Source organism: Syngnathus scovelli, chromosome 1 (genome assembly GCF_024217435.2).
Source record: "Syngnathus scovelli strain Florida chromosome 1, RoL_Ssco_1.2, whole genome shotgun sequence".
In the NCBI taxonomy this organism is placed as follows: domain Eukaryota; kingdom Metazoa; phylum Chordata; class Actinopteri; order Syngnathiformes; family Syngnathidae; genus Syngnathus; species Syngnathus scovelli.
In genome coordinates this window covers 29361872-29385887 of record NC_090847.1, presented here as the reverse complement: position 1 = coordinate 29385887, position 24016 = coordinate 29361872, and the positions used below count along the sequence as shown (strand labels likewise).

The 24016-nt window shown below is 49.4% G+C and overlaps 3 protein-coding genes across 15 annotated transcripts in view; 1 reads left to right on the top strand and 2 right to left on the bottom strand.

Moving 5' to 3' along the window:
* Positions 1 to 12249, bottom strand: part of LOC125973036 (transcription factor COE3) — a 34338-nt gene extending 22089 nt beyond the window's left edge. For 2 of the 6 annotated variants that reach the window (XM_049727046.2, XM_049727203.2), the window contains exons 1-6: positions 8077 to 8613; positions 5529 to 5685; positions 5372 to 5435; positions 5023 to 5078; positions 3822 to 3895; positions 2023 to 2091 (exon numbers count right to left, since the gene is read on the bottom strand). In XM_049727046.2, the coding sequence (XP_049583003.1) occupies positions 2023 to 2091; positions 3822 to 3895; positions 5023 to 5078; positions 5372 to 5435; positions 5529 to 5685; positions 8077 to 8210 (554 nt within the window). In that variant the 5' untranslated portion in view covers positions 8211 to 8613. Of the gene's footprint in view, positions 1 to 2022; positions 2092 to 3821; positions 3896 to 5022; positions 5079 to 5371; positions 5436 to 5528; positions 5686 to 8076; positions 8614 to 12011 lie in introns of those variants that run through there. The other 4 variants (XM_049727025.2, XM_049727125.2, XM_049727383.2 and 1 more) reach the window with 3 other exon arrangements.
* On the top strand, positions 8689 to 14150 carry LOC125974434 (ATP-sensitive inward rectifier potassium channel 10). Of its 3 annotated transcripts, XM_049729263.2 has the most exons (7): positions 8689 to 9301; positions 9617 to 10353; positions 12525 to 12807; positions 12870 to 13081; positions 13154 to 13285; positions 13413 to 13590; positions 13666 to 14150. In XM_049729263.2, the coding sequence occupies exons 2-7, from the start codon at positions 10225 to 10227 to the stop codon at positions 14001 to 14003; spliced, it is 1272 nt and encodes a 423-aa protein (XP_049585220.1). In that variant the 5' UTR covers positions 8689 to 9301; positions 9617 to 10224; the 3' UTR covers positions 14004 to 14150. The 3 variants fall into 3 exon arrangements, with proteins under 3 accessions (XP_049585220.1, XP_049585230.1, XP_049585293.1); XM_049729273.2 differs by lacking the exon at positions 8689 to 9301 and having other exon boundaries at positions 9858 to 10360; XM_049729336.1 differs by lacking the exon at positions 8689 to 9301 and having other exon boundaries at positions 10274 to 10360; positions 12474 to 12807.
* Positions 14151 to 14906: 756 nt separating this feature from the next.
* On the bottom strand, positions 14907 to 23926 carry LOC125969455 (NACHT, LRR and PYD domains-containing protein 3-like). Of its 6 annotated transcripts, none has more exons than XM_068650793.1 (12): positions 23346 to 23926; positions 20837 to 21107; positions 18861 to 20655; positions 18617 to 18787; positions 18366 to 18536; positions 18115 to 18285; positions 17864 to 18034; positions 17627 to 17797; positions 17376 to 17546; positions 17125 to 17295; positions 16885 to 17058; positions 14907 to 16610 (listed from the first exon to the last, which is right to left on the bottom strand). In XM_068650793.1, exons 1-12 carry the CDS (start codon positions 23364 to 23366, stop codon positions 16559 to 16561), a joined length of 3510 nt encoding a protein of 1169 aa, XP_068506894.1. In that variant the 5' UTR covers positions 23367 to 23926; the 3' UTR covers positions 14907 to 16558. The 6 variants fall into 6 exon arrangements, with proteins under 6 accessions (XP_068506894.1, XP_049577697.1, XP_068506899.1 ...); XM_049721740.2 differs by having other exon boundaries at positions 14907 to 16613; positions 23346 to 23925; XM_068650798.1 differs by lacking the exon at positions 18617 to 18787 and having other exon boundaries at positions 14907 to 16613.
* Between the last annotated feature and the right edge of the window lie 90 nt (positions 23927 to 24016).

Sequence of the window (24016 nt, the reverse complement as noted above, 5' to 3'; positions counted from 1 at the left end):
CACACACACACACACACACACACATATGACAAAGTAAACACAAGTCTAAAACAAGAGCTGACTGTTGACCTGTGACCTTTCTCTCTTGTTCGCTCGCTCAGTTCCTCTGGGAAACTTCACTTATTACAAACATGTGTGTGTGTGTGTGTATGTGTGTGTGTGCATGTGTGTAAGCCTGAGTGAGTGAGCGAACGAGCAAGAGACCGAGCATTAGTATGTAGAGCTCCGAGCAAGGAGGTGGTTGGGGGTGGGCTTATGTTCCTCCAGAGGCAGGAGGAGACAAAAAGACAAGATGAGTTCAAAGGTTAGCGCTTCATCACTGCGCAGCCACCACAACCTGTGTGTGCGCTTGTGCGTCAGGGGGTGGTGACCTCCATGTAAGGCGTGAGCATTAAAGTGGGGGCGGAGCTTTCATGGCTAATGTGTGACACTTGACTTCAATTGATGTTTGCACTGCCACCTCCCGCGCACGGCTAATTGCTCATCTTCAACGCTATGAAAAGCACAGCGCCCACATCCGATTGCCGTGGCACGGAAAATTTTGACTTGATGTGTGTGTGTGTGTGTGTGTGCGTGCATCACATTGATTTAGTTGACAACACGTAAATGTCTTTACTGTAGCTGCTACAATATCATTTGCATGATGGCTCACTATACACACACGCCCTATCCGTGCAGGCGTGCGCGTGTGTGTGTGTGTGTGCCTAATAAATCCTTCTTCCTTAACAGCCACTAAAATGCAGAGAAACAACCAGTCGCTGTAAATCACCATCACATGACCTGAATGGCGCTCGTGCGTGTGCGCGCGCGCGCATCATCCTTTTGTGTGTCAATGTCACAGGTGAGCGTGTCCATAGCATGAAGGTCCAATTTCTGGACATGCTCACGCTTGACAGACATGAAGCACACACGGCCTGATCTGCTCTCTTCTCCTCGCTGGGCTCCATTTTGGGTTTTTTTTTTCCCCGCGTCTATATAATTCTTATCTTATTTCTCCAATGTTGTCCGACCTTCTTCTCATTTTGGGAGGCTGTGTGAAACATGAATCGCAAAATCTGAAAGAGAAGCGAGCGCGTTCAATGGAACTGTTGCGCTTGAAAATATAGGGAAGGCCGTCCAATCAAATGGTAATGGCACAGAATGATTCCACTTTCTTATGGTAGCTTTCTTCAATCATAGTGCACCTCATCGTTATTGAGTGACGCATCAAATGGTCTTTTATCGGGCCGATGCATACCCGCGTCTGATTTCAACGCGTTGGCATAAATACATACATACATACATAATTAAAAATTAAAATGGAACTCTAAAAATAAATGCATAAAAAATAAGTAAAACAAATACATTTAAAAAATAAAATGGACACAAAAGTCCTCCTCACCACTAGCGAACAATCAAAGTGAAATTTATCACATGAAAACGTGAATCTTTTTTTTGTGTTGTGGCAGTAATAGCCTTTTGCGGGATATTTCATTATTGTTCATATCACACAGTACCTTTAAAACAACAAAAAAAGAGAAAATAAAATAGGAAGACCAACATTCAAAAAGTGTCTGATTCAAAAAGTGCAACCTGAGCGACAATCAAGTGTCAAATGGAAAAAGCCACAGAGAGTGTGTGTGTGTGTGTGCGTGCGTGCGTGCGTGCGTGCGCGTGGCCACTCTCCAGGACCTCGCTAACGAGCCAACGCGGAGCCGCCGACCTCCTGTGAGGTCATCGACTCCCACCCGCGCGTCCAATCGCGGGCGCCGCCACCAGCTCCAAGGACGACTGATCGGCGGCAAGGAAATCTTTGCGACCTTGCCGAACATCCGCTCCCGTTCAGTTTTTTTCTTTTTTTTTCGTAATCGCGGCTCACGACGCCGACCCACAGTCGTGCCTCGTTCCAAATTGAATACACGTGTGCCGAGTCCAAACTAGCGACACGATGGTGACATCATCAAACACTCTAGGATTTCCCGCTTGAAGGCAGGCGCACACACGCACGCACGCACGCACACACATCAAGCAAGCGAGTCCTACCTGTCGATGATGACGGGGTCAGAAGGCGTCTCGTTTCGATTCCCACAGCTTTTTTTGTCACAGCATCGGCTGGGGAGGAAAGACACGCATACGTTAAATGGAAACGGACAACAAAACAAAAGCGCACATTCAGCTAAAATATATATTATATGTATGCACAAACCAACCAAATTTCATCAGATTTGTGCAAAATGTTATGCTAATAAATAATACTTGGCATATTTGATAATATGACAAAATTGTTTAAAAACTGATTTCGGATGAAATATTTGAAGATGATATCAGGATTATTATGGTATGTCTACTTTCAACATTGTGGCACACAAACGTGAGCAACATCTGGACCGCGCCCAGAAATCCGTTGCCGCCGTGCCACAGGACAGACGCCAAGCCGAGTGCCCGCGCCAACCCAAGCAAGTGTGCCAATAACACACGCACACGCACACGCACACGCACACACACACACACACACACAAACACACAACACGCTCGCGTGTGTGCGCTGCAATCGAGACTGCAACTTTGACGCTTTCCGTTTCTGGTTCAAGATCTGCAGTTTGGGTAAGCGGCACACTTTTGGAATGTTCCACAAATATGAAATATGTTTTGTTCTTTTTTTTTTCCCAACGTCAAAATGTCTCAAGAGAAGTTTCATAATCTTCCAATCTATCGGATTTCTCCGCTATTGCCCCAAATGCGTTTTTTGGGGGGGGTTTTTATGACTCGCAACACACCGCACGTCAGTCAATCATTACATAGCGCCTCCCCTGGGGAAAAACGACAAAGCATCTCGGGCTAATTGTTGACGAGTAATGCGGAAGGAGCTTCACGCTGTCCTCAAAGGCATCATGAAACATTCATGTGGTCAAAATTGCACCTCGCCGATTTGTGCGGGCCGCCGCCACTCCACAAAGTTCCAGGAGACCAATTACGACGGGCACCCGCGGGTGCCGCTCAAGTGTCATCAACACGCCGGACCCCGGGAGCCGTGCCAGCCCCCCCCCTCGGGGACACCCCTCGGCTCCCCGTCGAGTCTCCCTCGTCTTCCAAAGAGCAAAACAAACCCTGGCGTGCCGTCCACCGCCTTTGCTAATGACGCTTCCCCTCGGGCTGCTAGCACGCTAATGACTGACGCCAGCGCGCGCGTGTGTGTGTGTGTGTGTGTGTGCGTGTGTGTGTGTGTGCGTATGTGTGTGTGTGTGTGTGTGTGCGCTTGGCACGGGCTTTGGCTGTGAAGGTCATCCACATTTCAAAACGTCCTCTTCTAACCGTGGCTGTCTACGAAAAGACCTAAACTTGATATAGCAAGCTACTTAAACATTTTGTGACACACACACACTTGCAAAGCCTGTTCACGACCACCAGGACTCGGCCAGGTGTGGGCACGCTGCAGTGTGTGTCTGGGGTGAACCAGGTCGCTCAGAGGTTCAGCCTGCAGCTGGCACGGCAGCCAGAGGTCAGAGGTCAAAGTTAGCATCTGACTCTCCTGCACAAGTGTTGAGCTTTGTAGCATCTGTTGCCGTGGTGACATACTCACTTTGCACGCAACATCGCAACTAGGAGTTGCACACGTGTGTGTGTGTGTGTGCGCGCATGTGTGTGCGTGCAATTCTCGTGCTGAAGCAGTAAATGAGCATTAACGAGTCGGAGGAAACGTGTTGATTGGTGCGTCGACAACAAAAAGACAGACGACAGCTGCTGTTTGTCACTCACACACACACTCTCACGGACACACACACATGCACGCACACACACACACACACGCAGACAGACAGAGCGAGCACGAAGAAAGGTGGTACCTGCACATGATCTCGTGCGTGAGCAGAACACGACACATTTCCGGGTTCTTGTCTTGTCCCTCATACAAAATGGCCTGAAAATAAAGACGGGAAGAAAGAAAAGTTGTGAAAAGCTCGAGCGTTTTTAAAAGAAGGACATTTCTGGGGACACAAGTTCCACATCTTGGTATCAAACGAAGGAATCTATTTTGATAAGCTCTTAACTAAATGTGACCCTCTCGGTATCAAACCAGTGTCCAATTTGTGTGGTCCGCCATGATTGATTATTTATTTAGCTTTTTTCAAAATGTGACATTTGCAAAAAAATCCACTTTTTCCTGATTTTTTTTTTTTTTTTTTTGGACAGATCTGACAAACCAAACTATTTCCTGCAAAATCATCATTGATGTGTTTCTGCATTTTTTTCATTATCATTCTAAAATATTGTATTAATTTTCAATGTCATTAAATTCATTGATTACATAATATATATATATATTAATATATATATAAAATACTGTGTACAGTATTTATATCATTAGTATGTACACTCAAGTACACACACACACGCACACACACAGCGAGAGGTTGTTTAACAGCTAGTCAATGAAGCGTATTCACTTGGGGGGCGGGGGGTTCTGAGGGGCTTTCATCGATTGGTGCTGGCGACTCCAGCCGACCTGTCTGTCAGCATCGGGAGCGGGTGTGTGCGCATGTGTGTGTGCGTGCGTGCGTGCGTGCGTGCGTGTCTCCAGCGTGTGTCTCCAGCGTGTCGCGCAGTGCCGCATGAAGATTATTGATCCGCTCCACGGCGGCCGCTGTGTCGCCCACTTCAACAATCGATGGCTGACATGCCGACAGCACCGTCGGTCGGTCGGTGTGTGTGTGTGTGTGTGTGTGTGTGTGTGCGTGCGTGCGTGTCAGTGAGTAGCTTCCAAGTTTATGAGCACAATAAAAATGAGTCAGGCAGGTTATGATGATTGCTTAATGAGGAGCCGATGATAAATAACCATGTGGCCTTTCCAAGCTAGGTATCGAGACTGGCGAAAACTGCTAATACCGACCGCCGGAACTTCAAGTCAAGAAATCTGACATGGAGTTTGCTGTTAGAATCCGCCTTCTCTTTTTGCGTCACTTTGACCTTCAACCCTGAGCGGGAGGGACCAATCAGCCACTTTTAAAAACGTGTTTTAAGAAGTTGAAGATGCAGCTCGCCGCTCACCTGTTTGGTCATGGAGTCGATGAGGCGCACGTAGAGGTCTTGTTCCGTCCTGATGCCTGCAGCAAACACACACACACACACACACACCTCATTTTTATACTTCCATGGCTTCGTTTTCCATTTCTGAATGAAATGTATGAAACGGCGTGCTGTGGGAATTTCACTTGATTGCTCCAAATATGAAAAGGCAGCCTTGCTACTCAATATTTTTGCGCTTCCACTTGATGACAGACGGTCGGGAGATAAGTTTAGCGCGCTCCGTTCATCTCTTCATTTTTATCAAACGCTAAAATGGGAACTTTATCACGTTACAAAGTGTGTGTGTGCCCGTGTGTGTTGACGTGCTCACCATTGCTGTAGAGAAGTTGTAACCTGTAATGAATCCCGTTGTTGGTTTTCTCACCGTTGTACTCCTGCACACAATAACAACACAACGTCAGCAAACACACAATGCAATGCCAACACAAGAAGAAAGCAACAAGCAGAAAAGGGCAAAGCGCACGCACCTTGTCTTTCTCGACAAAGTCGAGGTAGGACGTCCTTTCGATCTCGACGGGCTGCCCTTGGCGGTCGTAGAGCGCCAGGACGAAATGGAAGAAGTTGGACTTCCTCAGGTTGGACGGCGGCTGCTTCTCAAAATGCGCCCGGGCCAGACCCACGCCGCTAACACACACACAAATCAAAACAATGGTCAAAAATACATTGCCGTGATGTGCAAAATTCCCATTCCATCAAGACTGGCAGATTTCTTTTCCAATATTTAAAAAAAAACTCTAAATATTAAATAATAGATCTCATTAATCATATGTAAAATATTAAATATTATTTCAAATATGATATATAATATTTATTTTCTGAGATTTTCTTCCCCATTTTCTGTAGAAAAACTGAATCCAATGTAGGAATGGGAGATTGCGACACCAGCCGGCAATACTCAAAAACATGGATTAAGTCCTCCTCAGCAGTAGGTGGCGCTATATTGCTGTCGGACATGTTTCGTATCAAAAGTACAAACGCTAGCAGTACGATACTCATCTGGGAATGACGTCTGAATGAACAGAATTATTTTTCTCATTTTCTAACACCAAACGCATAAATGTTAGCATACATGAGCCTCATTTTGGTTTGACACAGCCAAACTTTTTTTCAAGCCGGTAACATCCAAACTGGAAATTTAAAAGCGTCATAAATATGAATTTGAGAGATTCAAAAGTGAAACGAAACACCAAAATCGTGACTCGTTCATGGGCACCAAAAAAATGGATTCAAACACAATAAAAGCAATTAAAACAAATGTTTGAACACAACAAATGATTTGTAACAACAAAATAATAAAGAATACGTTGAAACGGCAGGAAAAACATTTTTAACAAAAAATAAATTCAAACACACTAAATGCTCCAAAATATGCGCACACACTCAAACGGAGGCCAACAATCAATTGAAACAAAGATGACAATTTCATTCAGGCTCCATGTCAAATGTCTTGTTAAACACACACACACACACACACACACACACACACACACACACACACACACACGAGTGTAACGAAAGGTGTGTGGTGGTCCAAAGAGTAATTAGTGGTTAATTGCAGCATGACCGGGGCCACTCTAGCGAGGGGCGTGTCCTAATTAGAAATGACACGCTCCATTAATACACACACACACACACACACTCCCTGATAACACCTGATTACCGGGCCAAAGCGGACCACCACCACCATGCTCAAACATCTTGGTGGAACACACACACACACACACACACACACACACACACACACACACACACACACACACACACACACGCACACGAAGAAGACTTTGCTTTGAAAGCAAGCGTGCGGACTTGCGCCAAAAGCCTGATTGTGAGTGCGTGTGTGTATGTTTGCATGTGCGTGTGTGTGTGTGTGTGTGTTTACGCTGTCCCATGAAGGAAAGTTGAACATTATTGCAAGCACATGGTCAATTTGAATTGGGGATTTCTTTCACGATTGCGTCGATTGTTTCTCCCGACTTAGAGTGGCTCGCTGATTCTTTTTTGAGACGAGGATTCTTCGGATCATAATCAAATGAAATATTAGAAATGGATTTGTACCTGTCATATCAGTTATCAGTGTGGTCAGGTAATTAGAAAATATTTACTTGTATATAATGATTATATTATAAAATCAATGTGTTATTTATACACCCAATTACATGCATGCATGCGTGCGTGTTTGTGCGCGTGTGACATTTAATGGCATTTATTGTTACTATTATTGTGAAATGTGTTGTCATGAATTATTCATAATTAAAGCGCTTTTATTTGGGGCTGAGAGCGTGCTCTCGCACGTGCGCTCGCAAACCCACGCACGCACAGTAAATTTAAATATGTACATAAATTTATAATGTACATTTACCAAATAATTTGTCATACATAAATACAGGCGTGGCAATATACATACATCAATATATATAATATACTATTCATAATGTCCAAAAATGATCATTTGTGTATATCTATTTCTATCAATCGATATAAATGATCCACGCGTATGCACATAAAAGCAAAACGATGACATTTGCTGGCTTTGACACTTAATTCCAAAAATTCAAATGTCTGAAAAGTTTCTTCTCATGGACAAAAAGTATTCAATAAAATGCATTTCGCTTATTGAAACGATTCAATCAATTCATTGGGTCAAATACGAACGAGGCCAATTTGACGGTTTTCATGCCACGATTTTACCATCCTGCCATTTCTCCTTTTTCAGGGTGATTCTTTTCAATTCCACAGACAAGATCAAAACTTTTTTTTATTTTTTTTTCCCCTCGCCCGAGGCAACCTATAGATCAGGTTAAATGGTATCGAATGACAATATGAATTGTTTGTCTGTTTGTCCGCCAACTGAATCCAAAATTCATTGGAGACTTTTTGTTGTCGTCGTCATTTTGTCACTTGTCATCTGCAAGCGAGTGACAAGTGAACCAAAAGAGCAATCCAAATGGGCTTTCCGCCTCTTTCGGAGCTCAATTCGCCAATCCCAAACGGAACAAAAAGTCGCACGCTGACCTCTGCGCGGCCGTGTTGGCGTCGAGGATCCCGGCGCCGGCCATCCAGGACCTCACGGGGGTCATGCCGGTGGGGAGCGGCTCCTCCTTCATGGTGAGACCACCCCGCGGGAGGCCGTCCTGGATGGAGAACATCGCCGCCGACCCGCACCAGGAAGACCCGGGGTAATCCGTCACGCACCTGGATGACGACGGCGAGGGACGGGGGAGGGACGCTGGCCGTCGGGGTGGGGCGGGCGCACCAAAGGGACCTTCTCCAAAACCAGGGAGTCCCGATCCACGCCAGAGTCCGGAAGGTGCGATCCCTCCGGAGCGATGATGGAGATCTTTGAGAGCTTCAACGCTCCACGCCGCCAACTTGGAGGAGGAGGAGGAGGAAGAGGAGGAGGAGGGCGGCGGGAGCCGAGCAGCGGGGCATCCCCGAGGGGGTGCGAGCGTTGCGTTGCGGTGCCGTGCCGTGCGGGGGGAGCTTGGATGAAGGCGACCGGCGGCCACGGGAAAAGTCCAAAGACAGAAACAAGCTTTGATAGAACAAGACTCGCCTTCAAAAGGAGGTCCGCGACGCCACCGAGAGGAGGAGTGATGGGGAGGGGGGGGCTGGCTAAGGCGAGGGGGTGGGGGGGCCGAGGCGGATTGGCGCTAACAACCCCCACCCCCCCCCGGCCCCGACGCATCCCGGGGGAAGAGCTCCTTCCTCCTCTTCTTCCTCGTTCTCCGGGACGGACGCTCGGATCTCCCGCGGGACCCGAGGGGGCGTGCGCTCCTCTCCGTATATGGTGGCCTCATTTGAATACCAGTGCCGTCCCCGCTTCCCATTGGACGTCGCGGCCCGCTCGGCGCTCCGCGTGGCCGTGCACGCTGCAAAAAATGCCACGCAAGTTGGCAGGGTCAAGCAAATTGGACGGCAAGTGGAGTCTGTTTTGAGCGGCGGAGGACGAAATGAGGGTGGACAGGAAATGAAATTGACTGAGCGGACCTCTGGCATGGGCGTTTGGGCGCTTGGATTGTTTGAAGGCTCGCGCAGGGCTCGCCTCTGATTGGCTGTCCACGGCTGCGACATCACAGCCCCGGCCGGCTGCGTTTGCCCACGCTGCAAAAAATGTCACGCTGAGAGCAGAGCGCCTCGAATCCCGACGGTGGAAATGTCAAATCATTTGTCCTTCAAGTTGACGATGAACTCGACTTTGTCAATCTTTCTTCTCAGAAAGGGCAGGAAGTGTACGAAGGTGAGATCCAAATGGAGCCCATTTGTACAACTGATGGAGTTTTGTAACGTTTGCTGTTGGGCGGATAGATACACATTTGAAAAAGCGGCACAATGAGTTGGATGAAACGGAACGCGTGGCGCATTATTATAAACAGTGATCTTGTTTTTTTTCTCCTCATAATGATGTCATCACACATGTACACGGGCGCGCGTTGAAGATAAAAAGTCATATTTAACATCGAGAAACATTCATCGTACAGATTTATGTTTTTTCTCTCGGCTAAAGCTTCCAAACGTTTTAGTTGTACTTTTTTTTTTTTTTTTTTCCTGACAGGTTCCTTCCATAAAGAAAGCACAACATCAACAAAAGACTCATTTGGAGCAAGTTTTTGTTTGGCGCGAGCGATTGAGAGATGAAAAAAGGAAGACTGCGCTATCTTGTGGTTCGACCAAGAACTACAAAAAATGGCTCCACATAGGATGCCTGGGCACGAAATTGGAAAATAAAAACAGGTCCTGTTTTTTTTTTTTTTTAGTCAAAACATTGAAAAATAAAATATTTACTAAAATAATTTAAAATAGTTAAATATTGATTTAAACTATTTACATATTTATAAGAGTGAGAATATTACGGACGCAAACTCTTCCAACGAGTGAGTGACATCATCGATGAGGTCAAACCGTTAGGACTGTCCCTTCTTGACTTGATTATCTAGTGCTTCTCAAATATTCTTTCAAATTCCCTATTTTTGTGACTATTCTGCCTTTGGTCAGAAATAAGCCGTTATTGCTAGCAAGTGGCACGATTGTTGATGAGGTCAAAGTTGCATGGACTGGAAATGAGCTTGCTGCAAGACGGACGCCATGAATTTATGCGAGATGACACACAAAGGCGGCTTCAGTCAAGACAAGCTGGGGAGGGTTGAATGAATGAATGAATGAATGAATGAAAGAAAAATGGGACTTGTGGAGGGGGGTGGGGGGAGTCGCAGCTGCACTGGGAGCCGCTGGGACCAGCACCGCCAGCGCCAGCGGCACCAGCAGCACCGTCAGACGCCACACCATGAAAAGGTGAAAGGTACGTTTATTTTGCTTCTAAAAATGTCAGGAAAAGCCTGCTGGAACAGAGCAACTTCATTCATGCTGATTTCCACCGATACGAGAATTTAATTCTGAGCACCGATGTAACATTTGTTGTTGTTGTTTTTTCATTCCCCTCTCATAAAGATTGATTTGTTTTTTAGTTGCGCTACGGTTAAAGTCTCTGAGTCATCTTACAACTCTGAACCGACGAGTCATGAATGATTATAGTTTGAAATCACCGTACCGGGTGGGTCACGATAACTTTTCAAGCCAGTCATCATCGGACTCAACTCTCGCTTGTGTCCCGCCCGGCACATTCTTGTCCACACCCACCTTTCACGCACACGCCGTCACGCAACCCCATGAACTTTGTCAACGTGTCTTTTGTTCTGTAAGGTTCAACAAGACAAAGTCGGTTTGTGCAGGCAGACACGCACGCACACGCACGTGTATAGACTGACACACACACACACACACACACACACACACACACACACACACACACACACACACACAGAGGCACGCACATACAGAGAGAAACACAAATACTGTACACTTGGAAACAAATTCGCAAACACACACAAAACAACACATATTTAAGGACATAGACAAAGATAAAAAACACTGCACAAAAACAGACAAAGATCAACAAAACACTGCACAAAAACATATAGACGTACACACACACAAATACTCAAATATGAAAAACATTACACATGTAACGCACGCAAAATCAAATACACACACAGCAGCCCATATACACGTATAGGCTAACACCCATTTGACACGCACATACATAAAGTTAGGAAAAAAACGCAAACATATCGCAAGTCGGCACGCACACGAAAATTTACATTAGGGATGGAGGGGGCAACCGTTACGAATATAAACGCCGGGGTGTCAAAGTCATTTTTTTGGTGTAGTCCTAGCTTCTTTCGGAGGGCCATTATTATTAAATCAATGTATGAGCACCTCATATGATATACAGTAAAAGCTACAAAACAAACGGACAAATAACTCCTTTTCAAATCAGACGAGTAAGAACTGGTCAAATAATTAAAAAAAAAAGAAAAAGATACGATGAAGACAATTTGCAATTCTAGTAATGACACACAATTTGTCTTGGCGGGCCACATAAAATGATGTGGCGGGCCGGCCCGTATCTGGCCCCCCGGCCCGTATCTGGCCCCCCGACCCGTATTTGGCCCCCCGACCCGTATCTGGACCCCCGACCCGTATCTGGCCCCCCGACCCGTATCTGGCCCCCGGCCGGGCCTGGAGTTTGACATCCGTCTGTGGTTGACATCATCGCTACTTGTGGGAGGGGCGCATAGCACCGCACGTTTCCTCAACACGTATGATAAAAATAACATTTGTGTTTTAACCAAGGCAATATTTTTATATATTTTAAGTTTCCAATGCATGTAGAACAGAAACAACGCTCAACTACACATATCAAAAGCACCTGCCACCAATGGTAAAAAAAAAAAAAATTCAAGCTAGCGCAAAGCGCTAAACGCCAAAGCAACATTGAGGGAAAGAACACATTTTGACAAAATTCAATTTGGTCAAACATTTCACTTGTATATCTTCCTGTACATCCAATGAAGAAGCTAGCTGGCTGGCTGGCTGGTCGGCTGACTCACCTGTGTCAAGTCTGTGCCCGACGTCGCTCGTCCAATTAGGCCGCCACACGTGATTGTAAAACGCTGACGTTCCCGTTTCAAACTCCGTGCGGTAGCCATGACACACACTTCTTCACGAGTTCAGCTTCAGTGCTTGAAGGCGGTGCTAAGCGATGCCTGCCACCTTGTGGTTAAAAGCGGTACGACATACGTCCAAACTTCAGCAACAAGAAATGATGGTTCACAAATAAATTCAGCGCCACTCGAAGGATGGCCCAAGGCCGCCGCCAGGTTCTCCCATCTCTGATGCACATAGACACTTCAAATGAAAAAAGTTAAAACAATTTGGGTTAAAAATTGGACTGACCCACGAAGTTGGGTGACTCAGCTATCAACCTTCATGGACCCAACTTCCTGGGTGGGTCCAATTCTCAACCCAAATTGTTTCGTTTTTTTTTTTTTATTTCAATCATGCATTTTAAGGGTGTAGGCGACATCAGCGCGTGTTGTCACGCCACCTCCTCTTATACTCAGATGATAAGCCACTCCCACACGGTGCCGCTGCTGAGCCCGGCGGCCGAGGGCTCGGGCGAAGGGCAGCGCCGCCGCCGCGTTCTTTCCAAAGACGGGCGCAGCAACGTGCTGATCGAGCACGTGAGAGGGCGCCGGGCGCTCTACCTGCGCGACCTCTGGACGACCTTCTTGGATATGCAGTGGCGCTACAAGTTCTTCTTGTTCTGCGCCACATTCGCCGGCACCTGGTTTCTTTTTGGCTTGCTGTGGTATCTGGTGGCCGTCATGCACGGCGACTTGGCAGGTGAGCGGAACACTTAGCGGCTGGCGCGAAGCACAAAAATGAAAAAAACCTTCTCCCTTCAGACTCCGGCTGGGCCTCCAACCACACGCCGTGCGTGACGGAGGTGCGTACGCTGACGGGCGCCTTCCTCTTCTCGCTGGAGTCGCAGACCACCATCGGTTACGGCTCACGCGTCATCACGGAGGAGTGTCCGGCCGCCATCGTGCTGCTCATCTTCCAGCTGGTCGTCACCATGGTGATGGAGATCTTCATCACCGGCACTTTCCTGGCCAAGGTGAGCCATGAGCCGGCCAGCCGGCCGGCCGCCGCCACCGCCGCCCTCGTCACCCGTTTCCTGTGCCGGCAGGTGGCGCGGCCCAAGAAGCGCGGCGAGACGGTCAAGTTCAGCCAGCACGCCGTGGTGTCCACGCACGAAGGGTGGCCGTGTCTGATGGTGCGTGTGGCCAACATGCGCAAGAGCTTGCTGCTGGGCTGTCAGGTACCGTCGAGCCTTGCGAACGCGCCATTTCTGCATTTGGAGTATGACGGCGCGCTCACTCGCGGTCGCTAGTCCAACCGACGCGTAGCGATAACGACGACGGCACCTCGGCCGTGTCGCCGTTCAGGTGACGGGGAAGCTGCTGCAGACGTCGCTGAGCGAGGAGGGCGAGGCCCTGCATTTGGACCAGCGCAACGTTTCCTTCCAGGTGGACACGTCCAGCGACAGCCCCTTCCTCATCATCCCGTTGACCTTCTACCACGTCATCGACGACAGCAGCCCCTTGCGAGGCTGGGCTGCCAAAGGTAGGCCCGCCCCGTTGCAGGATGAGCATGTCCCCCGTTTGAAAGCCATCAAGCCCCTCCTCCCGTTTGCACTAGGTGGAGGCTGGGCGGCCGACTTTGAGCTGCTGGTCATCATGAGCGCCACGGTGGAGCCGACGTCGGCCACCTGCCAGGTGCGCACGTCGTACCTCCCTGACGAGATCCTCTGGGGCTACGAATTCCCGCCCGTCATGTCGCTGTCCACCTCGGGGGGCTACGTGGCCGACTTCACGTTCTTCGACAAGGTCGCCAAAGCCAAAACCCCGCCGCCGGGCAAGGGAGGGACGGAGCTGGGGAAAAAGAGACCGGATGAAGACTACAGGGGAGAAGGGCGGGGCCGAGCGAGGCGGAGCCAAGACGGTGGCGCGCTCAGCATGCGGATCAGTAACGTTTGACTCGGACACAGGAAGTGGCATCGCGGACTCCCACCTGGTTTTGCTTGAACCACTAACAAGACACTCAAGTCATTTTCGGAAACTGTATTACTTTCAACATTAACATTTTACATCCTCAACGTAATAAAGTCTAAATGTCTCGTTTGAGACGCGTGTCCTCCTCAACAATTGCCTTTCCGTAGCTGACGAGCGCAACTTAGCATATGCGTGCTGTCTGTGTTTCTCTGGCCATCTTCTTATTTGTCTCTCTTATCGGTTTATCTCTATCAAGCTGTCTTCTGGCAGCTAGCTAACAAGCTAGCTAGCAAGCGAACAGCTAGCGAACCAGGCAGCTCGCTTACCAGCTAGCGAACAGCTAGCGAACCAGGCAGCTCGCTTACCAGCTAGCGAACAGCTGGTTAGCCAACTAACCAGCTAGCTAGCTAGAGACTACGGGTCTGTCTGTGGGTGGATCTGTCTCCTGCCAGCTAGCTAACCAGCTAGCGAGCGAACAGCTAGCTAACCAGCTAGCTAGCTAGACACTATACGTCTGTCTGTGGATCTGTCTCTCGCAGTCTGTCTGTCTGTATTGATCATGTATCCATCTAGCCAGCTAGCGAGTTCGCGACCCAATCCGATTGACCCAATGTTGGTTGATATCCGTGTCCAGGATCTGGAGCTGTCTGGCTAGCGGCTGTCGATCAATCTTGCTATCCATCCATCGGTCACACTTTCTTCCTAGCAGTCCATCTTAGGTACTGTTGGATTCTGTCCACAATTTAGGGAGCGCGTTATCTGCGCCTCACGGCAAAAGCCTTTGCCAATCACCTGTTATCCAATTTACTCACTGCGTGCTCGTTTGATTTCTTCAGATTTAGGAAAATGCAAAGACACTGAAGCAGAAATTAGACTTAGACAGATTGGTTGAGTTCAATCACAATTCTTGTTCAAAAAGCTCTGTTTTCAGGAAAGTACAATACAGCGCTGGGCCCTTCAAGAGCGGAAAGTCTCCATTCAGAAAAGGCAAAGTCCAAGGTTGTTAGATCAGTTTTATATTCAGTAGCACATTGTGGGCTGGGATTGATGGGCGATGAGTCTTCGGGGTGGGGCAAGTTCGAAGGAGAGTCTGCTTCCATGGGAGTGGTGCTGGTTATGGGCGATTCGGTGTGTTGGTGGGGGGCTGTTGGTGTGTGTGTGTGTGTGTGTGTGTGTGTGTGGAGGGGGCTGTTGTCTTCCATCCCGTCTCTCGGCCTTGGCGATCATCTTTGGCCGAGTTCTCGGGTGGCTCCTTCTGGCACCCACTGGTTTTATCTCCACGTGACCTTCCTGTGAACATTCTTCTCCAATCTTGGACATACACTGTCGTACCGCATTCAACCGTATCTTTTCTTTGTTAGGCAAACTATTTCCCTCTGTGCAGAGCGTTCAGTAGTAATCAAAAACTGGCGTCTAACATTAGTCAAAACATAAGATACAATCAAGTACTGAACGGTCAAGACGACTCTGGCCGTGTCCATGATTCAAAGAAAAAACATCAGGCATGCATTCCACAGTTCCTTAAGGGTCATTAAGCTATTTAGGCAATATATCAAAAGTCATTTGTTATTTCAAAGTCCTCAGAAATATATATATCAGATCATAAAGTTATAAAAACCTTTCTCATCACCACTTATCAAAAATGTCTAGTTATGTCTTCTTTATTGATTTGGTGTGTAGGTATAATTATATGCTTCAAATGTTTCTTTTATTTATTTAATATGTGAATATACTTGTCTGCTTATGTACTTTATTCAATGAGGTTTGAGCATATCTGTTTTTGTAGCGAGGCAGGACTTTTTGGATTTCGACCTCATTCCTTCAACTTATATACACTTACTGATGCACAAACAATGTATGTATGTTTGGATGCATGGATGGATGTTTAAAAAAAAAACAAGTTTGCGGATTATCACATGTCGCGGATGCTCGTGGAACCAATTATAAAAGAGGGATTACTGTATCTCACTTCTATTTGCCGTTGCTGCAAACAAGGTAAAAACCGACGTAAAATGTCCACGGTACATACGTGAGGAAACTTCACGTCACTGCAGTAAACAAAATACGGCATAAAACGCTCAACAAATGACATACAGGTGCACGCTCCATCGTGACATTATAAAGAGAGGTCATAGTTCATTCTACTTGTATTTACATTTCGTGGCGCTTTAGTCATCAAAGTCAATTGAAGGCATGATGATGCTATCATTATTATTTGCATCAACATTCCCCATTGGTCGGCGTTTGGTGTCAGCAGGTCAAATGATGCCAGGAAGTGGAGGGTCAAGGGTCAAGGCCCCCCCATGTGGGTGGGTGGGAGGAGAGTGACAGGAGCACACGTCTGTGTTGAAGTGCACGTCTTATTTGTGAAACGTGGAAATATCGATGCTTTTTCACCGCTCGGAGAATCAAGCAACTAACGTGAAGGACGGCCTTTGCCGTTTCCTTTTGGACAGCAGGCGTCCTCAGCCAAACGCTCCAGGGGAAAGGGATCCTTGCCGAGCTTCTGCATACATCCACATCCATCCATCCGTTCGTGCTCAGAACCCTCCCCAAGGATCCAAGGCTGGCTTCGATGACGTCCCCTCAAGCCTCCTCGACAAAACATACGAGAGCTATAACCAAGCATTCAGCGTTTGAGGAAAAACACCAGGCATGCATTGAACACTTCATTCAGGCAATATGCCCCAAAACATTTGTCAGGTCAAAGTGCACATCATGAAGTTAGAATCAAAACATTTCCTTTGATTGTGCTTCTCTACTTTATTCAATCTGATGTCAGCAAATCTGTTTTTGGAGCTAGCCGCGAGCGACTTTTTGGAAGCCATTTTCTTCAACGGCACCCTGGCAGACGTTTGGAACCTACCAATCGATCTTCAGACTGCAGCGAGCATCCTTTTGGACCTCCGCCAAGGCCCGCTTTCCTTCCTCTCCGATGCCATTGCCTCCCAGGTCCAGCTCTTGGAGGTGGGAGGGGTTGGACCGGAGAGCCTTGGCCAGCGAGACGCATCCTCGCGTGCCAATCCTGCACCTCACCAGCCTGAGATTACAAGAGGGCGACCGACTCAAGCCCAAGGTTCTTGGGCCGGCTCGAAGAGAGCCTTACCTGAGAACTTGCAAGGTGCACTGCGGCTTTGCCAGTCCGGCGGCGAGCGCCTCCAGCCCGTCGTCGTGCAAGTTGTTACAGCTGAGATCCAGATGGCTCAGGGTGCGGGACGAGCTCAGAACGGAGGCCAGCGCCTCGCAGCTTTTCTTGCTCAGCTTGCAGCGATAGAGCCTGAGAAGACAAGAGGGCGGCTGACACAAGCCCAAGGTTCTTGGGCCAGCTGGCCTTCTGCCGCTCGAGGAGAGCCTTACGTGAGAACTTGCAAGGTGCACTGCGGCTTTGCCAGTCCGGCGGCGAGCGCCTCCAGCCCGTCGTCGTGCAAGTCGTTACAGCTGAGATCCAGACGGCTCAGGGTGCGGGACGAGCTTAGAACGGAGGCCAGCGCCTCGCAGCTTTTCTTGCTCAGCTTGCAGCGATAGAGCCTGAGAAGACAAGAGGGCGGCTGACACAAGCCCAAGGTTCTTGGGCCGGCTGGCCTTCTGCCGCTCGAGGAGAGCCTTACGTGAGAAGTCGCAAGGTGCACTGCGGCTTTGCCAGTCCGGCGGCGAGCGCCTCCAGCCCGTCGTCGTGGAAGTCGTTCCCGCTGAGATCCAGATGGCTCAGGGTGCGGGACGAGCTTAGAACGGAGGCCAGCGCCTCGCAGCTTTTCTTCCTCAGCCAGCAGCGCACGAGCCTGAGAAGACAAGAGGGCGGCTGACACAAGCCCAAGGTTCTCGGGCCGGCTCAAGGAGAGCCTTACCTGAGATCTTGCAAGGTGCACTGCGGCTTTGCCAGTCCGGCGGCGAGCGCCTCCAGCCCGTCGTCGTGCAAGTTGTTGAAGCTGAGATCCAGATGGCTCAGGGTGCGGGACGAGCTTAGAACGGAGGCCAGCGCCTCGCCGCTTTTCTTGCTCAGCTTGCAGCGATAGAGCCTGAGAAAACAAAAGGGCGGCTGACACAGGCCAAAGGTTCTTGGGCCGGGTGGCCTTCTGCCGCTCGAGGACAGCTTTACCAGAGAACTTGCAAGGTGCACTGCGGCTTTGCCAGTCCGGCGGCGAGCGCCTCCAGCCCGTCGTCGTGCAAGTCGTTCCAGCTGAGATCCAGATGGCTCAGGGTGCGGGACGAGCTTAGAACGGAGGCCAGCGCCTCGCAGCTTTTCTTGCTCAGCTTGCAGTCACAGAGCCTGAGAAGACAAAAGGGCGGCTGACACAAGCCCAAGGTTCTTGGGCCGGCTGGCCTTCTGCCGCTCGAGGATAGCCTTACCTGAGAACTTGCAAGGTGCACTGCGGCTTTGCCAGTCCGGCGGCGAGCGCCTCCAGCCCGTCGTCGTGCAAGTTGTTCTCGCTGAGATCCAGACGGCTCAGGGTGCGGGACGAGCTTAGAACGGAGGCCAGCGCCTCGCCGCTTTTCTTGCTCAGCTTGCAGCCCCTGAGCCTGAGAAGACAAGAGGGCGGCTGACACAAGCCCAAGGTTCTTGGGCCGGCTGGCCTTCTGCCGCTCGAGGAGAGCCTTACCCGAGAACTTGCAAGGTGCACTGCGGCTTTGCCAGTCCGGCGGCGAGCGCCTCCAGCCCGTCGTCGTGCAAGTCGTTCCCGCTGAGATCCAGACGGCTCAGGGTGCGGGACGAGCTTAGAGCGGAGGCCAGCGCCTCGCAGCTTTTCTTGCTCAGCTTGCAGCCCCTGAGCCTGAGAAGACAAGAGGGTTTGGGCTGCTGACATGTGCGCGGCCGGTTCAGCGTGCTGGCTCGACGGCACCTACACGGATTTTTGGGAAGCCTTGACCACCGGCAGCAGCATCAGGAGCCCCTTCTCGGACGGAGCGTATTTCCAGAGGTCGAAGCAGCTCATGGCTTCGTCGGAAGCCCGCAAGAAGAAGACCAGGGCCGACCACATGGCCGGAGGTAGGTCCTCCGTGGACAATTTCCCCCCTTTTAGGTATTGTTGGATCTGCTCCAGCAGGGACTCGTCCTTCACCTCGTTCAGGCAGTAGAACAAGTTGATGTTCTCCTCGGGAGAATTACGCTCGATCCGTTGCTTGATCAAGCGGACCGTTTCTGCGTTGCTATGTCTGTAGTTCTTGGGAACCTTCAGCAGCTCATCCAGGAGATCCTGGTTGCACTGCAAGGAGAGGCCCAGCAGGAAGCGGAGGAACAAGTCCAGGTTTCCCTCACTCTCAGAGGCTTTGCGGATGGCCGCCTTATGGACTCCAGCGAGCGACTTCGACTTCCAAAGCAACCGCGTCCACCCGGAATCGTCCAGCACGTTCTTGTTGTCCTGGAACAGGCTCATCATCACGTAGAGAGCGGCCAGATATTCCTGGACGGTCAGGTGGATGAACTGAAACATCTTGCGTTGGTATTTCTTGAGCGGGGGTACCTCCTTGAAGACCACGGTGAAGACTCCCGAGTCTTTGGCGCCCTGCGGGTCATCCAAGCCGCTTTCCCGCAAGTCGCTCTCGTAGAAGATGTGTTGCTTTTTCATCAAGTGCTGAAAAGCCAGCTTGGCCAGCGCTTTGACGTACTCCGTGCTCTTCCGGCTGTCTCGCTCCTTGGACTTGTCCAGGTGATAGAGCAGGAACTCTGTGTACATCTCGGTCAGGGTTTTGGGCAGCTCCTTTCCGTGTTTCCGACAGTCTTGGAGAACGGTGGCGGTGAGCCAGCAGAAGATGGGCAAGTGGCACATGATGAAAACGGTGCGGGACTTTTGGATGTGCTTGATGACGTCCTCCTCGGCGGGAAACTTCTTCCTGAAGTAGTCCAGCCTCTGGGAGTCGCTGAAGCCTTTCACCTCGGTTCTGCCGTCCACCAGGCGCGGCAGGATGTCGTGGGCCGCCTGGGGCCGCGTGGTGATCCAAACCCGGGCGCAGGGAAGCAGGTTCCCTTTGATGAGGTGCGCCAGGAGCACCTCCACGGGGTAGGCTCGGGTCACGTCCGGGTCCACCTTGCGCTCGTCGCTCAGGTCCAGTTTGAGGCGGGACTCGTCCAGGCCGTCCAGCACAAACAAAATCTTGATCTCGCTGGACTGGTAGTGGCGGTTGGCCGACTCTTGCAGACTGACCAAGATGTGCTCCAGCATCTTGATGGCCTTGCTCTCCCAGACAAAGAGTCGGATGAGCTCCGCCAGCGAAAAGCTTCTGCCCTCCTCCAAGTTCAACTCGCGGAAGGTGAAGGGAAAGATGAAGTCCACGTCTGTGTTGGTTCTCCCGCTGGCCCAGTCCAGGACAAACTTGCGCACCAGGAAAGTCTTCCCGATGCCCGCGAAGCCCACGGTGAGCATCGTGCGAAGGGGCTCCTGGCTTTCGAAGATGTCGCACGGCTGGATGGACTCCTCCTCGGCCACGCCGCACATCTCCATCTGAAGGACCTCGTGCTGCTTGTCGGGTAGACCGGCGACGCCGCGGCTAATGTTGAGCTCGGTGTAGACGTCGTCCAGAGGTTCCTCCCGGCTGTGCCCCGTGTTGCCCTCGGGAACAGTGAGGTAGCTCTTCCGCAGGTTCTCTTGCAGCTCCCGCTTGAATTTGCCGATCTGCTTGTTATCCACTGAGGAGATGCTACCTGAGGGCGCAGAAGGAGATCCCGAGTCGCAAAATCGTCTTTAGGCCTGGACGCAGCCATGCCGCCGCCGCCGCCGCTCAAGGAGACAAGTGAAGGAGGCCAGAGCTGTTGCCATCATTTGTATCACCTGAGAGTTTTCAGGTAAGCCCCCCCCCTCCACCAGAAGCCACGTTCACCTTACCTGTGATTTGCGCCAGGTCGTTGCGCAGCTTCTGGGCCAGGTCGTAGTTGTTGATCTTCTCCAGAATCTGGATGGTCTTCTCCCCCGCGTTCTTGCCGTGCTTGTTGGTCAGCTGTTCGGCGATGTCAATCCGGTCTGCCTTTTCTTTGACGCGCTTGGGCAGGTCCGTATAAAACTTGAACTCCTTGAAGTCCTTCCTCCCCAGGTCATCCAGCGTTTCGAACAGCAGGCCCTTGATGTTCATATCCAGAGCCATCTTTCCCGCATGAACCTGAACGCAAAGGGATCACCTTGATTTTCTCGCACGAGAGACGGCCACAATAGCGTCCCACCTCCAAAGCCCAGAAGGTGGCGGTATTTCCGAGAAGACGGAGGCCAAAGTCTGCTCTTCTTACGACTCGTTCCTTTAAGAAGTAACTTCCCCCTTCCCCCCAAACTTCAATCGCAGTAAACCGACAAGCGGAGCGAGTGAACCGTCTGAGCAATCGCCAAACAAGCCTACAAGTCGTTCAGACTCGCCGAGCGACTGGCCCGCTAGCTAGCTAGCTGGCTGACTGACTGACTGACTGACTGACTGACTGACTGACTGACTGACTGACTGACTGACTGACTGACTGACTGACTGACCGTCCAGCTCACGAAATAAGGTGACAACCAATGGTTCGAACAGCAAGGCTTTGCGGCTCCGCATGCACGCTCTCCTTCGCGTCGTCTCGTTTCACCGTGTGAGCGATTGGCTTCCGAACAAAAGTCCTTGTCGCTGTGGCGTTCCAAAGGTCAGGGCGACGCCCTTTCTGTATAAAGATTGATAGATAGACACATAGTTTGTGGATCCCCAGGGGTAGTTCATTTGCCAGAGTTATCAATGAATCACGAACTACATCAGATAATCGAAACATCGGACGTGACCAAAAAGACAACAGGACCATAGACCTGCAGTTGATTTGAAGTATGCACTAACCCTGAGCAGTGTCAGGATATAGCTTTTCAAAAAGTACTAATCACTGGCGATGCGATTGGAATTTGGAGCTCGTCCTTAAGAAAAGTCAAAGTCAAAGTCAGTATAGTTGTATCAGCAGCCAACTGACATATTATCATTTGTCCATTGTTCAAATGCAGACCTTCAGTTCTGGAATTTTTCACCCAAATGGACCACATTTCTGCCACCGTTATAAATCATACAGGGGAGCTTCCACACCCTTGTCTGATTCCTCGTCCTATCCTAAATCTTTCACACGTTCCCTGGCCTACTTAGTAGGTCAAAGTAGAGCATACTAATCATATTCCCCAAATAAGTGTTTCTAAGTGTAACCCCTTTTTGTTTTTGACAGCCCTTACAGTAATTTCGATAATGGACCAGGTCTAAGTTCGGCTATATTTGTAGTGGTGATGGAAGAAGCAAAATAAATGACCACAGACCAAGGCTTGAGTTGAACTGCCGGCTTATTTTAGTAGAGAAAACAGTTGACATACAATTTACAAACAATAGACATACAATTTACATTTAAACTCAACGTTAGTTTCCCTTTCGGTTAAAACTTTTCAGTTCAAGGAATTTCAGTTTCAACCCGGGTTGTTTTATTAATTCTAGGGTTCAATCTGTTTGCGCCAGGTCGTTGTGCAGCTTCTGGGCCAGGTTGTTGTTGTTGATCTTCTTCAGAATCTCGATGGTCTTCTCCCCCGCGCTCTTGCCGTGCTTGTTGGTCAGCTGTTCGGCGATGTCCATCGGGTCTGCGTTTTGTTTGACGCGCTCGGGCAGGTCCGTATAAAACTTGAACTTCTTGAAGTCCTCCTGCCCCAGGTCTTCCAGCGTTTTCAACAGCAGGTCCTTGATGTTCATATCCAGAGCCATCTTTCCCGCATCAACGTGAACGCAAAGGGATGACTTTAAGCAGTCGGAAAATAGCCTTGAGCTGACAAGACCACGCTCCCCCAGCCCTCCTCCCGTGCGAGTCCAGCAGCCGCGGCGGCTGCCGCGGCGGCCGCGGCGGCAGCGCAGCGCACATAAGATTACTTTACTTGAACGACTTATCTTTTTCGCGCAGCAACTCGTAGGAGGTCAGGCTGATTTCTATCTATCACGCCGACCGAGAGCCCATACCGAGTCTTCATGGCGTGCCCTCGAAGTTAAACTTACTTTTGGTTTTGAATTCGAGTTTCTGTGCGACCGTACGAGATCCTTTGCAAACGAACCGTTTGGAAAAAGGAAACGTTCCCCGGTGTGGGAACATTTTGAGCTCATTTCCCCTAATAAGGAAAGTGTTCTTTTGTATGGTGCCTGTAGCGATCTCCCTGTGCGTGATGTACTTCATGTACGTTGTCGCAGGTCATCAGCCAGCCAAACTCATGTGTCGAACACTTGAGCCAGGATTCAGAGCGTCTTGCTCCCTTCCTTTCGTTCCATTCAGTGTTAAACACAACGAGTGAAACACACTTAGTTTCTTCTATAAGTTTTCTTCTTATCTTATAAACAATCATAAAGTTATCCACTAAAACAATGATAACTTACAGCCGTTGATTCCGTGAGCATGAGAGGAGAAAGTTTCGCTTCGATGACGCCTGTAACGCCGACGCTTGTCAAGTCGCTTCAACAAAAACACGCGCAGCTTCCGGTGCATTTCAAAAGACATTTCCGGTTTGCTTCCGAACGACAAATAACCATCGTGTATGCAGCTTTACATAGAAAACATTTCCTACATCATGAAAACAATTCTGAGGGCACAACAGTGCCCTATTTCATCGTAGTTCGCATTTACGTCTTGCATTCTCGAATTTCAAGGTGTCCCTGATGGTTAAGATGCAGAAAGAGAAAAAAAACGGAACTAAAAGTGTGCCCCGTTTGTGATGAAACGCAACGTTGAAGCAGAAGAGCTACTGCACGCACTCTCGGTCTATTGTAATTTGTAATCTAGTTACGTATATATACTAGATCTGTGGAGTAACGACGAGGCCGACGTCGGGGCGCATGCACGGCGTTGTTGACAAAGGACAAGGAATTGAATGATTTAGAGTGCACAGATGGTTTGATCATATTATTGCTTATATAATAGTTATTTGATATCTAATTTATATATCGTTATATGGGCCTGTGGAATATTTGGAAGTGCAAGTGCCGTCAGCGGTTTCATAAACGTGGTCTTTATGTCATCGTTTTTTTTTTTTTTTTAATAACTCTGAATG

Bases quoted from the DNA above. Each gene is read 5' to 3' on its own strand.
- LOC125974434 (XM_049729263.2), top strand. From the start codon at position 10,225: ATGAATGAAAGAAAAATGGGACTTGTGGAGGGGGGTGGGGGGAGTCGC. The intron at 10,354-12,524 runs GTGAAAGGTACG...TCTTATACTCAG, and splicing joins AGACGCCACACCATGAAAAG to ATGATAAGCCACTCCCACAC. The intron at 12,808-12,869 runs GTGAGCGGAACA...TTCTCCCTTCAG, and splicing joins CATGCACGGCGACTTGGCAG to ACTCCGGCTGGGCCTCCAAC.
- LOC125969455 (XM_049721740.2), bottom strand. From the start codon at position 23,366: ATGCTCACGGAATCAACGGCT. The intron at 20,656-20,836 runs GTAAGGTGAACG...CTGCGCCCTCAG, and splicing joins CGACCTGGCGCAAATCACAG to GTAGCATCTCCTCAGTGGAT. The intron at 17,798-17,863 runs GTAAGGCTCTCC...TTGTCTTCTCAG, and splicing joins TGCACCTTGCAAGATCTCAG to GCTCGTGCGCTGCTGGCTGA.